At 36.8% G+C, this 17,455-nt stretch overlaps 1 protein-coding gene across 13 annotated transcripts in view; it reads right to left on the minus strand.

Annotated features, from left to right (window-relative positions):
• CABCOCO1 (ciliary associated calcium binding coiled-coil 1) overlaps positions 1–17,455 on the minus strand; it is a 144,356-nt gene that overhangs the window by 55,495 nt on the left and 71,406 nt on the right. For 12 of the 13 annotated variants that reach the window (XM_039482825.1, XM_039482821.1, XM_039482822.1 and 9 more), the window contains 2 exons: positions 8,216–8,325; positions 3,380–3,549 (listed from right to left, as the gene is read on the minus strand). In XM_039482825.1, the coding sequence (XP_039338759.1) occupies positions 3,380–3,549; positions 8,216–8,325 (280 nt within the window). Of the gene's footprint in view, positions 1–3,379; positions 3,550–8,215; positions 8,326–9,648; positions 9,780–17,455 lie in introns of those variants that run through there. The other variant, XM_039482824.1, reaches the window with a different exon arrangement.

The following is a 17,455-nucleotide window of genomic DNA, read 5'->3' on the forward strand; positions in this document are numbered from 1 at the left end:
AAGAAATGCAATAATGTGAAAAAGCAAATCTTAGTCCACTAAACTCTGTGTAACAAGATATGCCTATCCGGGATAAAGGCATCTCTCTTTTCAGTTTGGATAGATATTAGTAAAAGATTAGATGCAATTCTCACGACAATGGAAAGGAGATTTGAAAGCACTGGTTGAAGATTAGGATAGCAAATGAAAACATGGGGCATTACATAATTTCTTTATGCTATTTTAAATTGTTGATGATGTTTAGTATAGGCTGCATATAGAAGACTAAGTTTCCTCAATGGAATTAGATAGATAAGCTATTTACTAATATGGGGCTACCTAGTTAATAAAGGATATGAGTATAGAAAAAAGTGTTTCATATGACCTGCTCTTCAAAATAATCCTTGCCATGATCAGTTTTGGGGTCTAATTTTCTTCTCATTCATATCAGCATAAATTCAGATCAACTCTGTTGAGGACATGGATTTTGATGACTAAAACTGGTGTGATATTAGAACTAGGTGCTTAGTGTACTTTCTAAAAAAGTAGTCTGTAGACCTCTACCTTGATATAAGGCTGTCCTCGGGAGCCAAAACATCTTACCGCGTTATAGGTGAAACCTGCGTTATATCGAACTTGATTTGATCTGCCGGAGCGTGCAGCCCCGCCTCCCCGGAACACTGCTTTACCGTGTTATATCCGAATTCGTGTTATATCGGGTGGCATTATATCGGGGTAGAGGTGTATTTCCACAACGGTTTTTTTCTTAACTGAAGACATTACACTAAATTGCCATTACTCTCAGACTACAATTATACCTATCATATTGGGCACTAAAACTATGAAAGATACAGCTACCAAAACATCCGCTGTTCTGTCACCATATAAAGTTCTTAACTAGACGGTTACTTTATGTTCCTACCATTGACTTTGAAAAAGTCCTACCAACATGAGACTAAAATTCAAAAGGTTGTGATGATACCATTGTTTTTTATAAACTAGATTGACAGAGGAAAATTTGCAAATGTTTCATAATTTCTTATAGCAGTCACTGAAACTTTGGTTTGATGAGAAAGAGGCTTTAACATTATTGTGTGTCATCACCAGGACTACTGTGGACTTGAAGCTTTTTAGCAGTTTACTTGTTCCTTTATGCTATCATGAATCCAGACTTCAAAGTGGATAAGGACACAACACTGGTGTAATGGCAGGTTTATTTACCATACTACTTTAATTCCCTATGGATCTACTCCTTTGGTTCTTTGTACAGGAAACAAATTAAAAAAAAACTTACAAGAAGCTTATGGTGTTTCAGAAATCAAAACCTTGTAAAGTTCACCTCCTGCGCTGAACACAGAGGTCTCAGAGAATAGCCATGGGGGGAAAAGAGGAGAGTAATCTAGATACGCAAAATGGGGTGTGAACAAGGGAGAAGCCACAGGAAGTGGAAAGACTAAATGAGAGAATTGGGAATGCCAACAAATGGGGAGTCCCCTAGAAGTAAAGCAAGAAAGAGTGAAGTTGTGGGGTTACAGCAACACATGAAGAAGGGACAGAAGTCACACCTGAAATGGAACTGGAGGCCCTGCGCACTCCTGTGAGGTGCTGGGCACCATAAACTCCCACTGACTTCAGTAGCAGTTGAAGGTGCTCAGGGATCTGAAGGGATCAAATCTGGGCACCAAATACTGTCCATGGTCATATTTTCTACAGCCTTCAACATTCAAGCTAGATTGCAGTCTGAGACTATTTTGAATTAGCACTCTTCCAACTGAGGCACAATTAACAGATCACCAATCCAAAATAGTATTACTTATGCTGCCTCAGGCCCTGTTTCAGCATTGTATTTAAGCATGTGCTTAACTTTAAGTCTAACCACATGTAGCAAACCATGTTAGCACAAGATGAACATTAAAGACATGACAAAGTGCTCATTGACTTAAATGGGAATTCAGCACATGCTTAAACTTAAACCCACATGCCAATCTGCCTCCTCCAGCTTCTCATTCAGTCTTAGTGTTCACCTTTCCACTCACCTCTTTGCCCCGGTCTCTTTGTCCAATCAATCACAGTTCTCTCCTCCCACCTCCCTACACTGGTTCTCAGTCCCAGTTTCCTTGCACAGTGAGTCCCAGTCTTCCCCCTAGCTTCCAACCCCTGTCTCCTTGCTAACCAGTCTCAATCTCACCCTGCACCCCAACTTCCGGTTCTAGTCTCCCTACCCCTCCAATCAGTTTCCAGTTCCAGTCTTCCAATCCCAATCTCCTCTCCCAGGTCCAGCTCATGTCCCCATTGCATTTGAAAAGGCAGCTTTCTTCTCCATACTCATTCCAAGGGCGGACGTGGAGGGTCACTGAGATAACAGGAGACATACTCCCTTGTTCTCAGATGAGGTGTCTGAACCCGGCATAGCTCATAGCAGAACAGGGAAAATCCTGCTCAGCACCAGGATGGAACACTCCCAGTAGAGACAAAATCTTCATTGAGTTAGCTGCTAAAATCTAAAAAAAAAAATCTCACTGAGCATGTGTAAATAGTGATTTTTTCCCCAAAAAGTTTATAACTTGGCCAAATTTGGGTAGATTTTCACAAAGACAGAGAAAAACACATCCCTGATACACAAGCCACCCTCCTCCTAATTTCAAGTCCCTGCTCCAAAGCATGAGATGCTACATCACTTAAAAGAGGAAAAAAAGGTCTCCAGGATATTTTAGCATGAGCAAAACAATGTATTCTTCCACATCCTCACTGAAACAACTGAAGTGTTTCCAAAAAAATTCGCCCTGAGGAAGACACCTGGCATGGAAAATTTCAGCCCAAATGCCTAAAGTTTGACAAAGTTTTAAGCAACTGAAAATAGGGTTTTATAATGGGAAATGTCAGGAAACCCTAACAACAGGCAGCACTACCAGTCCTTCCTACAGTATTATATATACACACACATACACTCGGGAAAACTCATTTCTGACATGCTTCCATTCTTCTCCATAGTTTTGTTATTACAGTTAATTCATATTAAGGTATTTGTGTAGTGAACACTCTGCAGCAAGACAACTGAAATTCCTAACAATAATTTTCCTAACTGTGAAGCATATGTACATTCTGGCAAAATTCCTAATTAATTCTATTCAAGGATCTTTTGCAAGGTAATAATATGGCAAAAAGTTATGTGTTTAATTTTTAAAAAAATTCACCTATTCTGTTCTGAAGGAATCAAAGTTTAACTGCAGCCAAGAGTTATATCAAAAATACAATGTACACAGCATGCTGATACCCAGAGAAAAAATAAATCATTTAATATTTATTTCTAATAAAAAATATTACCACTTACATTAAAAACAATTAATTTGAGAACATGCTAAGTTTCTGTTCAAGTGAATATTTTAAGAATTATACTTACTGCTGAGGTTCTCCAACAGAAAGTCTAAGATGGCCATGAATCCTGAGAGCTGTAGATGAGTGAAGTCCATCTCTTTAGCCCACCAAAATCCCGACACATAATAATCTAGTAAAACAGCTTCCTTCAAAGATGTCTTAATTTGTCTGAAATTCAGAAACTCTTCCAGTTTTCTGTGGTAGAAAGGTGAAGTATAAAATCAAGTGAGAGGTTCCACAAGTTTGATTTAGTCTTCCAGCAATCATGTGTGTACTCCTGGCATCTGATTCAGCTATATCATTCAATATATCAGGGATCCCCAACGCGGCGCCCGCAGGGGCATCTAAATATGCCCGTGTCCTGTCCGGCACCGAGCACCCGCCGAAATGCTGCCAAAATTCGGCAGCATTTCGGCGGCGACGCCTCTGGATTACGCCGCTTGCCACCGACAAGTGACGTCATCCAGAGGCTTCGGCGGCATTTCAACGGGTGCTCGACCACCGCCACGGTCCTTTGGTGGCGCCCGCTAGACGAAAAAGGTTGGGGACCACTGCAATACATTAATGCTGTTCACAGGACAAATCAGTAAATAGCAACACGAACCCAATTCTTCATAAGCAGCAAAGAGTCCTGTGGCACCTTATAGACTAACAGATGTATTGGAGCATGAACTTTCGTGGGTGAATACCCACTTCATCGGATAAATGAATGGATGAATTCTTCATGTTTCCCGAAGAAATGTTTAAGTATATTAAAATACAAGTTATGATGATACCACATTTAAGTGTAAGTTATGAAGAAAAAAATGGTATGACGACTTCATCTGTATATCAATGGGTGCACTTGGCATGTTTTTACTGATCAAGGGTATCCCGTCTTGTATCTTTAGGGTGAGATGTGGAACCACAAAGCCAAAAGTCTTTTATGTAACAAACATGTAACAGATATAAAGATCTAAAATTCACAAATCACTGAGTGAAATGAAGCTGAAAATCAGCTTTTATTTTCTTGGGAAGTTTTAGGGTGAAATGAGACTAGAAAGGAAAAATACCATGAACCCTGTCTTCACATACACTTATAAAAGTAAGCTTCATTGCAACTCCACTTTCTACAAAAAGGTCCTAGCTGCAGCTCCATCTGGGAGCAAAGTTGAGGTTGCTGTCACAACACTATGACTCAAACAGCATGATAACGTGACACTTGCTTTTATAACGATAATGAACATAATACTCACTGGTGACGATAATTGATTTTACTATGTTGTACTAAGAAATCTGTCTGGAATACTCGAACACAAATGGGTCATGTACACAGTGTTAAGATGTAAATTAGGTTTAGGCTAGAGGATTGGGTTTGAGGCTAAATCAGGGCTAGGGTTTAGGCTCAGAATGGATGGTTGCAAAATCCCACAAGTCATTTTTGTGCAATTTCAGCATCAAATGGCAGAATTCTCATACCACCATTTATTGTTGCGATATTTCCTAGGGTATCTGTGGTAAGCCACGGCCATTCATGCACAGGCCCATACTCTAAACACTGACCCCTACCATGTCTCAACAATGCAATTTCAATGGCGTCTGCTCATAGGGCCTCCCCTTGACTGCAACAGCTCCCACGGCCCATCAGATGACATAGAACAGAGAAAACATTCTAGGCTGTATTTTTTGTCAATATAATGTAATTTTCGGTATTCTTTTTCTTAGTATGTTTAATATAACCAAGCATCCTATTTGCCTTTTAACTGGAGCTGTACTGAGTAGGCATCATCACTGAATTAACTCCTCTTAAGTCTCTTTTCTCAGTGGTTCCTGCAAATTCATCAGCACAAAATTTCTTCACCTATGCTTACATTTTTTCAAAATTTAGTTTAATCTGCAATGAAGTTGTCTAATATTCAACAAGTTTAAATCCATCTGGGGTTTGCCACAATCCTCCAAATCTTTACTAGTCAACTGCATAGTGCCATAAGCAACTTTCATCAACTCACTGTACACTTCCTCAGGTCATCCTATTATTGATTGCTGGAGACCTCCTTACCATTTATCTCTCTCATTATGACTCTTTATTTCTCACTGCTACACAAGTTTTTAATTGATAATAAGACTTTGCTCCTTATCTCAGGCTCTTTATGTTATTTAAAGTTCCCTTATGAACAAACCTTACATTAGATCTGAAAATCCAATTAAATAATATTGGCTAAAATTATCAAAAGTGCCTAAGTGATTTAGTAGCATAAGTTTCATTTTCAAAAGTGATTTGGGCACTTAGGGGGCCCAAGTCTCCTTGAAAGTCAATAGGGCTCAGACTCCTAAGTCACTTAGGTGCTTTTGAAAAATTTTCATAATCTTTATTCTTTTCTAAATAACTATGTTTAGAAAGGAGCAATTTCTCCTTAGAAAAGCCATGCTTTTTTTTGACCATATTCATTTATGCCTATTGTATTCAAATGCAGAATTAGTACTATCCTTTTTTCTTTTCTTTATTTTTCTACATTAATGTAATGGATTAGAAGGGGACAGGGTTGGGGACTTCAGTTTGCAATTCTGCCAATGTACCTCAACTGTGTTTTAGAGAAAATAGGTTAGCTTCCATGTTCTCTCAGTCCTTGGCCTCTCAATTAAGATGGCTAGTAATGGTGCCAACTGTGATAATTGTTTTTACTTCCCTAAAAAAATCTGAATATTTTTTCTCTGCTTCTTATTCCCTTCTAAAAAACAAAGTACTATCAGATATACAAATAGGCAACTAACTGTTTGTTCACGGTGTTCACAAAGCCGAAAAGTTAAATTGTTGACGGATACAAAAAAAAAAAGAAGATGTGTTTTATTAATCAAAGGCTCACTAGTGAACAATATAAAGAACATAATTCATTAAGTTTTGTTTAAAGCATTACTTCTGTTCTACATGATGAATTTGTGTAGCTGCACATATACTAGTCAATTAAAAACAGTTAGTCATGTACTGAAATGGAAGTGGAGTGTGGCCAACTATGAACTTTCCAAAGTTTGAAACAGTCCATAACCTCTGTCTTGTAAGCTTTTGCCGACATTATGCTTTCACAATCAGTATTTCAAGGGAATTACGTTTTTTCTGATATTCATTTTTTCAGTGTTCTGCAATGTATGTGATTGACACAATGATAGATTCTTTATATATCTTCTATTATTACTATTGCTATTTTTTCATGGAAGATGCTCAGGTACTATGGTGGTGGGCAGCAGTATAAAATCTTTAGCTCAATAGATAAAACAAGGAAATTGCTATAACACACCAGACACACAGTCCATCTAGCACAACAGTGGCCAGGAAACTTTACAGTATATAAAAATGATGCCCTACGGTGAGACACAGATGTTTCAATACTGGTACTAAATTGTTTGTGCTACCTAAAATGCCCTTGAAGCATCCTCTTTTCAGTCAAATGCAGTACATCATAATTAAAGATCCATCTGTGAATGTGTGTGGTCTCTCAGTATTTTCCTTTCCAATCTTGGATGAGAGATTTTGACAAGAAATTGTGTTACAGGGTGATAATGAAATTTGGTCTCAATTGACGTGAATGTTTCATTCTCTAATGCTACAAGTAGAAGATCTATTGTGCAGGGTAAAAGAGTAAATGGGAAAAGAAATCTTTTTCATATTAGATGGGGAAAAAAATGTCTTTCCAGTTTCTCTCTGGAATCCCACTAAGTCAGCAATAAGTGATCTTTTTTCTAACAAAGAGAGAGTATTTCAAGGTAATGAATCATATCTTTTTAATCTTACCTAAAACATTTGTATTTATCCACTAACGGCAGAATTTTCAAAAGTACCTAAGTAACTTTAGAGCATAAGTTCCATTGACTTCAGCGTGCTAAGAACATACTAGTAAGTGACTTTTCAGTGGGACGTGTGTTCCTCAGTCATACAGGCACTTTTGAAAATGTCACCCCTGAAACTTAAGGCCAACACATTCAATTGTGGATGCCTAAAGTTTGACTCCTAAATCCTTAAGAACGTCGATACCTTCATATGAAGCTTTTTGCCACTTTCCTAAGGGTCAGTTTTCATTATATCCAAATTCCTTTATTTTTTCAGCTTTAGACATTAATCTAAAACCTAAAATTGTTGTCTAAGACACAGGAGGAGGCAGTTTAAAGTGCACAGTTTTGCCCTACTCTACTCATGTTGAAGTCAATGGGAGCTTTACCATTATCTACAATGGGAGTAGTTAGCCCAACACACTAACACTTTTGAAACAAATCACACCTGGTATATATTTAAAAATCTCAAATATCCAAAAACATATCAACTTGCAATATCCATACAAAGGAAGTGAGCAAAGGAGAAAGAAAAATGAAAAGATGGAGAGAATATAGGAGGAGAGTACATTCTGAGACCAACATATTTTCTTATTTACTCTATTATTTCCATTGTCCACAAGTGTCCCAAAAATTGGATTAAATCATCATTCACTTAGCATACAAGTCTTCCAAAAATGCCATTTGCCCATATACATAAATAAATATTGCAGTGCTGGTGGAGTTAGTTTAACCAGCTATATTGAAATAATTTTCTTGCACAGAATACTAGTATTATTCATTTATTTTGCAAATGAGATTTTTAATTTCAATAAAGTCATGAATTAGTATCATAGTGAAAGATCGAGGTAGTAACAAGTTCACTACTTTCCACCACCTCCAGAATTTGATTTAACATAAGTCTTTTATAAAGGCAAGACAACACCAAACGATCAATATCACAGTTAACACTCCTAATATCTTCAACAAAAACAGTTGACTGATAAATCACACAAATCCTCTTTCACCAAGACACAAGCACCAGCATTATCTATATTTGTTATATATTATAGTTACTTACTTTTGAACCCCTTCTATATTTTGTTCTGACAAAGCACTGATTTGGGGAAGAGAAAGAAACGTCCATGCCGTAATCTCTCTAGCTACAGGATCTTGTTCTTGGCCTTCTTCCTATACAAAAACAGTAGATTATATTAAAAAAATCATCTAATTTATATAACACTTTTGATCTCAAAGACTTTTACAGAATGTACATACAAAGATAATTCATCCAACACCAAAACAGAAATGCAGCAATAATTTTCTGCCAAGAACACAAGACAGTAACAGTGTTTAGGGATGAAGGTGAAGTTAGGTGGATACATGAAAAATAACTTATTCACCCACCTTAAACTAAAGGGGAACTTATACTTCTACAGAGAGACACGGCTCTACCATTCTATTTGCTCTGTACCCAGAAAAACAAATGCTTGACTTTTCCCTATTCATCTCAGTGGGGTGTTAACCACTAAACCCATTTTTGACAATTTAATTCTGTACAATTAAAAATAAATACATGATTTTCTAATAATCTAACAATAAAAAAACTAGAAAATGTATACTGTGATCTAAATTATATAACTACATTCCCAGGAAAATGAATACTCATAATGCTGAGAGTAATTGTTCCCCTGTAGTGCAAATAAGAAATACTCATTCAGAAATATTATAAATATTACAAGGGAAATACTTGACTGGATTATATAATTGGCTTCAGTGGGAAAATTTAGGAAGTCAATCAGTAGGCAAATAAAAATTTGTTATTAGAATAGTTAGGTAATGAAACAAGATGTCAAGAAAAGTTATGAAATCACTCTCTGTGACTGACACTTATCTATTGGCTAGTCTACACTACTAAAATGTCCTGTTGCTGATGAATGCCAGCAATTGGTACAGATGAACTTGTGATGAACAGTTCATACACAAGCTTAGACAAGATCAAACTATGTTCAGCACCATTTCACTAACTGTGATTCAGCCTTGCTGTGAGGATTCAAAGCACTTTAAAATGGAAGCTATATAATTACAAAGTTTTAAAATGGAATTGCTGTGCAAAAATGAATATCTATCAACTAATAGTTTTTGGATATTTCTTTATTGAAGCAAAAGAAAGTGTTAGTAGCACTAAGATATCATGAATTGTATACGTATTTATACTCCTAGGATTCAATCATATACCACTGAAGTCTATAATAACTTTTTCATTGACTTGAATGAGGTGGGACTAAGCTCTTGGAATAAGGTTCGTGCTCGGTTACACACAGAGAGAAATAGAAGAAAGCCTCCAAAGGTGGCTCAGCTTTAGCATTACTGACATTCACACTTCAAGGCCGTGAGAGTACCGGTAAGGTGGGAGTACAATTTTGGACTGGTGCTCTGCTAATTCTACTTGTAGCCAGAGAGAGAGAGAGAGAGAGAGAGAGGAGAGAGAGAGAGACACTGCAGAGTACCCACTTTGCTGCAGCAGAGTTGTAGCATGACTTCCACAACCTTGAAGATGGCGTAACTGGGCAGCTGATTATGGCTGCAGAAAACAGGACTGCAAGAAGCAATGAGTATCAAAGATCTACTGGACACACTAATATTTGCTGGTTAAGGATTAGTCTATTTTCGTATGTACTATAGTTGATAATACTCACTCTTCTTAGCTTTTCATTTTATAGTCTCCAACTATTAACAATATTGACCTAAAGTACAGTGTTTCAAGACAGTTCAACAGTATGAAAGCAATGAAGAAAATAAAAACTTCTCTCAGACACAAGTAATGTGATTGCTTCTATTTTTAATGGTAATAAAGCATTTATTATGAAAAAACTATGTTAGTAACGTTATTATACAGATTACAATATATTGTGAGACTATTTTCCTATCATTCAGCCACAAACAAGTAGCTCAATATACTAACATTTTACAAATACTGAAAATAACCTCTTGCTTCATTAGAAACAATACTAGAGTTCATAAAGTTACTACCAGTGTCACAGGCCAGCATAACCCTTCAATTCATTTGCAACAATGATAGCAAGGCTGAAAGAATGGCTGCTACCCACATTTCAGAAATGTAGTTTAATATAGGACCATTTCTCTCTCTCAGAGAAACAAACACATAGGATACTCTAATATGTTAATTTACAAAATTTTTATAAAGTAAACATTTAAATATGATTTTACATCTTTAATATTTAAATCATATAATATACTATAACTGACATCTGTGGCCTAAACCTAATGTGAACCTAAAATAAATTAACTAAACATGGCAACTAGGTTCCAAAGTCTGAAAATGGCTCTTCAAATTCTGTGTGCACACGTGTAAAGAGTGCAAGCTACATTTGTAACCAGGGCTTTGGAGCGGAGCCCGGAGCTGGAGCGCAGAGCAATGGAGCTGCAGGTTTTTTGCCCAGTGCTGGAGCGGAGCCGGAGAGAAAATCTTGACTGCTCCACTGCTCCGTTTTTTGTTTTTTTCATTTTTAATCCAAAATGAATGATATTTAGCAAGAAAGTCCTAAAAGTGCCAAAAAGTTTCAGATTGTATAACAATTGATATTAACATCTACTTTACCACTTTACGTAATATGTCACAGTTATTCTCACTTCGGCTGAAATCAAGATTTAATGTACAGATACAAAATTACAACGTTTTTTGGAGATATGTTTTATTAAAGAATAAGATAAGACATCCGGCAACATTGCAGACTGCTTCCACCCTTCTGCCAAGGTTAGGCGAGTACGTACTCACGTAGATTAGTTAGATAGATTAGTATGTGTTGATACTTTTGTAAGGGTTGATCAACAAGACGCGTTGAGTGCTGCGATTATGGAAAAGTGTGACACAAGACGCAACATTTAAGATATCACAAATAGCTATATTGCAAAAAAATATTGTTTATATTTATTGATATATTAAGATATTGCAAGAGATATTAACCACTTAAACTCATTTCTCACACGGGCTCCCATTACCGGTACATTTGTTCATTTGTACATGCTCCCGTATCACTCTGGCAGACTTATTTTATATGTCATCTGTTCAACGGTCTTTTGGCAGCATTGTTTGTAATTTTAAATTTACTGAAAAAGTCGCATGCAGCAAGCATATAAATATATAATAAACATTTTTGCATAAATTAGGAGTGATTTCTGTGATATATCCAGAGTGATTGGCAAATGTCCAATACAACTTTGGGGGTCAATCCTTAGGTCATTTTAAGAAAAAACATTTCTGTGAACACGTGTCCTAAAATTCTTCCTAAGGGAGCTACAGTCCCTTCAAGGAGGTGATGAAAAGTTAATTTCTGATTAATATTTCAAAAACACTTTAATATAGAGTAATGAAGTTATGTCTGTGTCTTAGCATTAGTATGTTCTACCATATTACATTATCCAAAATTATTTAAACCATAGGCGTCCCAAACTGGCGGTTGGTCATTTTTATTTCATATTTCAAGAAAGGCTTGTCGTTGACTGCCCCTGGCAAGGAGGGGTAATATTATGTTCCATAATAAGTTAATAATTTTTGCTTATTATTTATTATTACGTTTAAAATTTATGGTTCCAAATTTGAAAAATAAGTAATAAGTAAAATTGTTTATATAATTCTAAACAGATTACAATTTTTAAACAGTTCTCAGAAACAGTTAATTATACAAAATAAATTAAGAGTACCATTTTAATACATGTATTAGCATTAAATGATATTCCAGGGTTATATCTGTTAAATAGTTGAAGATTTAAAAAATATTAAATAAAATTGGCCCAGTCCCCCCAGTTTGCGATGCCTGTAGTTTAAATAATTTTATTTGAATGATGTTGTATGATAGATAATTGGAAATAAACTTTAATGGGAAAGTGGATTCAAATTACAAGCACAGTCCTTTTAGTAAAGAGAGCAAATTTTTGGAAATATGTATAGTAAGATGAGGCTCTGAAACAAACTCTTGTGTCAGAGGCCCAGTCTGAGGCCTGAAGCCTGAACCAAAGTACTTCAAGGCACTACTAAGCAAAAGGTGGGCTGTAAGCCAGAGGCAGGCCTCACTTACAGAAGTTGGCGAGAAGAGGGTTGTTAGAAGCAGGTGCATTCACATATAAGAGCTTATAAGAGGAACTTGTGCCAAGATGGCACCTGGATAGCCCGATACAAGGACGCTCCATAGACATAACAAGGAACAGGCAAGTGCATCTTAAAAACAGGACAGCATGATGGATAGATCTGTTTGTCTGGAACAACATGATCAAAGGGGAGACAGCACCCTAATGAGCCAAGGGGCTGTACCTCAATACATCAGTAGGGATGAGTAATCTGTCCTGTAACTGTATAAAAGTAGGTACCAGAGTGCGCATCTTTGTCCAGCCTAGGGAGCAGTGGAGTGTCCCGCCACTGACTGAGCTGTGTCTATTGCCAGGGGGCACATATTCATAGTATGTCCTGTAGAGTCTATAGGAAACTATTACTGTGATTCATTTGACAATAAACCTGGCTTGGGTTCCTTCGTACCTTACTAGAGTCTGTGGTCATTGGGGGTTCTCTCAGGGTCTGCTGTGTCAGCTATCTGCGCAGAGCCGGGGCAGCACACAGAGGGAACATGCACACAGCCGACTGTTATCATCATCGAACAAGAGCAGAGCACCACATCGGTAGCTACTGACAATAATATGTTTTTCTTTTATCATGCTGGAAACATTATACAAGATAGAGCAAATAACAAGTTCTATCTTGTATAATCTATTCAGGCTGATGAAACAAAACATATTTCCGAAAATTTGCTCTCTTTACTAAAAGGATTGTGCTTACAATTTGAAACCGCTTTCCTGTTAAAGTTTATTTTCAACCTTGTAACGTGTAGCCTCATTACTTCCCAACAATTAATGTTGTAGAACAGCGATAGCACGTACTAATGTTATGGCACATATCATATTTAATTGATATATCTACATTAAAGCATTTTTGAGATATTAATTAAAAACTTGGAAAATATTTTGAATATTTTTACCACAAAATTTCATAAGAAAAACTAACTTGCAATTTATAAATGAAAATTTGTTAATTATGTATATTAAAAATACTTCTTACTTCATTAAAACTGCAAGAAACATGTTAACATATTAAAAAATACTTTGATAATAATTTTGTGTAAAAAGAAAATGCAATCATTTTTGTCCAGAAAATCCAAAATAAATTCGAAGTACCTTAAGTGGTTAAGATATCACAAGCAGGTACATTATAAAAAAAAAGTAATGCTTTTGTTAATTGCTTTTCGAAGATCAAAACAAGAAACATTTGGATGCAGTAGCAGCACAAGATTTGGCCATGGCTTCAACAACAACAACAAAATCAAATCTGCCCCCCATGATTGACAGATGATTTATGGAAAAGGATCTCAAGGACGTCTTTACTTTTGAATTTGAAAAGCCCAAATTTGGGATTTGGGGAAAAGCAAAGAATAAATCGGCAATGTGCAAGGTGGAAAAGGAAGTGAATGGTGAGCTCAAACCATGTAGCTTCAAGACAAGTGAAGCAAGTGCTGTGAAAAAGTTTCAACCTTTGGTGGCATGTAAAATGTAACCATCCTGAAAACTATGCGGCTCTAGTTACAAAAAAGGATCAGGAAGATAAGCAACACAGAAAGCTGACGCAGCTAAACAACGTTCATCTGGCTCTTTGAAAACTCCTGGAGAAAAGACTTTTTTGTGGAGCTTCATCTGAAAAGAAACCCAAAATTGAGCAAACAAAACTTGACTCATACTTGAAGTCTTCAAAGGTTACAGTCACCATGGATGCCAATACTTTCAGTGAAGGGCTGATGGAAATGGTTTGCTTGAGTTCAACACCACTCACTACCTTCAGGCTAAAGAACAAAGGATTCCAAAAAATTGCAGGTGAAATGGGTCGGCAGCTTGGCGTTTTGACGGGGCACGATGCAGTTTGTCATTTAGTTGTCAGCACAGCTGAGTCTGGTCGCGAAGAGCTCAAGAAAGCTTTGAAGCAAAATTGTGCTATCTGAAAATGGATGCGGCAACCCAGGGAAACAGAAATTTCCTTGCAATCAATGCTCAGTACTACAAAGAAGGAAAAGATAAAGCTGTGGTAAAAACCTTGGACATAATCGACACTGAAGGGCGTCACAATTCTTTGTATGTGAAAAGTCAAGTAAAAGCTATGTGAAAAGTCAAGTAAAAGCTAGAAAAAATTGGGATCAGTGAAATGCAAGTGCTGAGCATCTGCATTGACAATGCAGCAAGCATGATGTGTGCCGTCAAAAATGTCAGCGAAGACAATGAAACCATTTCTACCTCTGAGAACAGGGATGTGGACAGAACTGAAGCTACTTTGCCTGATGAAGGAACTAAAGGAATGGATGAAATCGAACTCAACATGGATGCTGCTGCGCAATGGGTTAATTGCCCTAGCCTGATACTTCCAACATGGCTTCATGAGGACGACTCAAAAGTCCAACTGATGAGGTGTGGTATTCACACTCTTCAGTTGGCAAACTGGGATGGACTGAACAAAGAACATGCGAAGAAATTACTGGCAAAAATTTGACAAGTCATTGTCAAACTACGAACCCCACGTAATTGAAGTGTTCTGCTTGATCTACATGGGGTAACTCAATCATTGGATATTGTGACTCGCTGGGGTTCAACATTTGTGATGATTAATCGGCTTCTCGTTTTTCAATCTTACTGTGAACAAGTGGCTGCTGCTGGAACAAGAGAACTCAAGTTAACAAAAGCTGAATGGGACGAAGTGAAGAACCTGCGAGACCTCTTGGCAAAACCAAACCAAACCACCATGAATCTTCAAGCTGTCGATGTAACCCCGGGAGTTTTAATGAAGGAATGGTGAAAACTGTCAAAATTCTTGCAAGAAAATGGTGGACAAATTGCAGAAGGAATTCTATCCTCCATGCAGAAACGTGAAGAGAAGCTTTTTGACAATATTCATTTCCTTGCTGGAGTTTGTTGACCCACGGTATCGGATTCTTCTTACCTCAAGGGAAATACCAAAGGCAAAGGAAGGGCTCCTTGATATTTCTCGATGACTCAAAAAACAAAGTCTATTACTACATTTGAACTCTGCGAAAGAGGTTGAAGAAAACGAAACACAACAAAAGGAGTAATCAACAATTGAATTTGCGGTTTCGGAACGTTCACATCCTTCAGAAATAGCAGGCTTTTCTGAAACTTCCGTCTCCACTCTGAACTTTTTCGAGCATCCATCCCCGAGATGTCTTCAACCATCATGGGGAAATGGAGATAATTCAAGCATCAATTCTTCAGAAGATGATGTCTTTGAAAAGGAATTGAATAGACAAGTAAGACGCTGGCGAATTTCTGCAATTCATAATTGTAAAGAAGCATTACTTAAGAGAAACTTTCGGGAAGATTGTAAGGCGATGGAGTCTATTGGTAGGCTAAAAGTAAGTCTGTTTTTGAGGCTATTCACAGCTACCCACACCGCATTCAGGCTGCCTGTAGAATTGCTTGGAGCATGCCAACAACTCAAGTTAGTGTAGAGCGACTATTTTCGGCTTTAAAGTTCATTTTAAATTATTTGCAGCAGCCTATGAAAGACAACTTGATTGCTGCAATAATTTTTTACAGAATTAATTATGACTGATTCTAGTTTGTATCATTGTTGGTGACATTTAAATTGTTTTAAAAGTCTGAATAAAAATAATGTTTTTTCAAAATTACAGTGTGCACTTTTTTATTTAGTTAAAAATTAATTTGAGTCGGAGTGCAGAGCAGAGTCGGAGCAGAGCTGGAGCACTCACTATTGGTGCCGGAGCGGTGATAGAGCAGAGCAATTCAAAAATCTGATTGCTTCAAATCCCTCTTTGTAACAGATTTCACGCCACCACTTAGTGTGTTCTAGCTGTAATTTCAGCAGCAGTACAAGTTTGTAGCCTGAAACTAGTCAAGATACGCAACAAATTGCAACAGGTCAGTATTCCTGATAAAGAAGAATACCTGGCACCATCTACTGCCCATTTCAAGTGAAGAGCATTGGTGAATAACTAGTAAGACTACAACTGACTGTCAGTATTTAATTATGGAGAATAGAGCAAATTATTTAGAATACTAAATTTTTAAGATAAACATTTGCATAATTTAAAACATTACTACTGTATTTGTAATGTAATGTTTTGTCTTCCTTGAAAGAAATTATCTAGCTTTGTTGAATATATATTGCATCTTTCTGCCTATTGAATACAGCATTCTGAAACACTTAGTGTATTTTGTCATTAGAGCATCAGATGGAAACACCAATCACACTGCACAAAAGATGCAGGAATCCTATATTTCTGGAATTCCTCAAGCAAAGCTTCCAAAGTACTCAAAGAAAAATGTTTGCAGGACAGTCATAAGGTCAAACATCAAATATTGAAAAGCTCCAACTTCTAAGTGAAAAACAAATAAGCTAATGGTGGCTTAAAAAGTATACTATCAGTAATACCAGAGAGGGTCTCTCGACAGACTGGTGTATCCATGAGGCACATCTGAAAATTACTGCTGCTATGATATCCTAGAAGAAAACTGAACTATGTCCCTCAAAGGAGACAGAGAAAAGGAGACAGAGAAAAGTGAATGTACTTCTCAAAGATATTTATTTATTCATATTTATATGAAATTACAATATAAAGTACTCATCTAGTGCTTTGGGCACCCATACAAATCTTTTAAAAAAAAATACACTAATAAATAAACAGACCCATCAAATACCTCAGATCAAATCAAGTAACTCAAGTGTGTAGAAACCTGAGCTCCTCCTCCAAAACAGTGCCACAGAAAGGCTGGGGGCTACGACTATGGACAAAATGGAGGCCAAACCACTGTCATATAAAAGGTTGCAGCCCACTTATTACTACCTTATAAGGCATTTTATTATTAAGTTAACTATCAAATATTTTAAATCCAAAATCTGTCTACATGAAACGATTAAGATAAACAAATTGTTATTTAGAATTAGGAATTGTAAGAGAGCCTCCGTTGTCCCTTCCATCACTGGAAAATTAAAATCAACAGCCACTATTTTTAACCACTGTACTTTTCTTGCTGTCACATAAATAAGGAAGAAAACAAAATAGCCACGTTAATTTCAATTCCATTCAAAAGAGAGAAATAGATGTGTCACATACAAAGGACAAAGCCTATAAGCTAAGAAATGGAGGATTGTTCTCATATGTTGGTGTCCATTTAAAGCAATAAAAAGTAGAAATAAACAAAACAAAAAAACATCAGAAGCACTTGTGTCCTT

The sequence above is a fragment of the Mauremys reevesii genome, linkage group 7, assembly GCF_016161935.1.
Source record: "Mauremys reevesii isolate NIE-2019 linkage group 7, ASM1616193v1, whole genome shotgun sequence".
Classification (NCBI taxonomy): domain Eukaryota; kingdom Metazoa; phylum Chordata; order Testudines; family Geoemydidae; genus Mauremys; species Mauremys reevesii.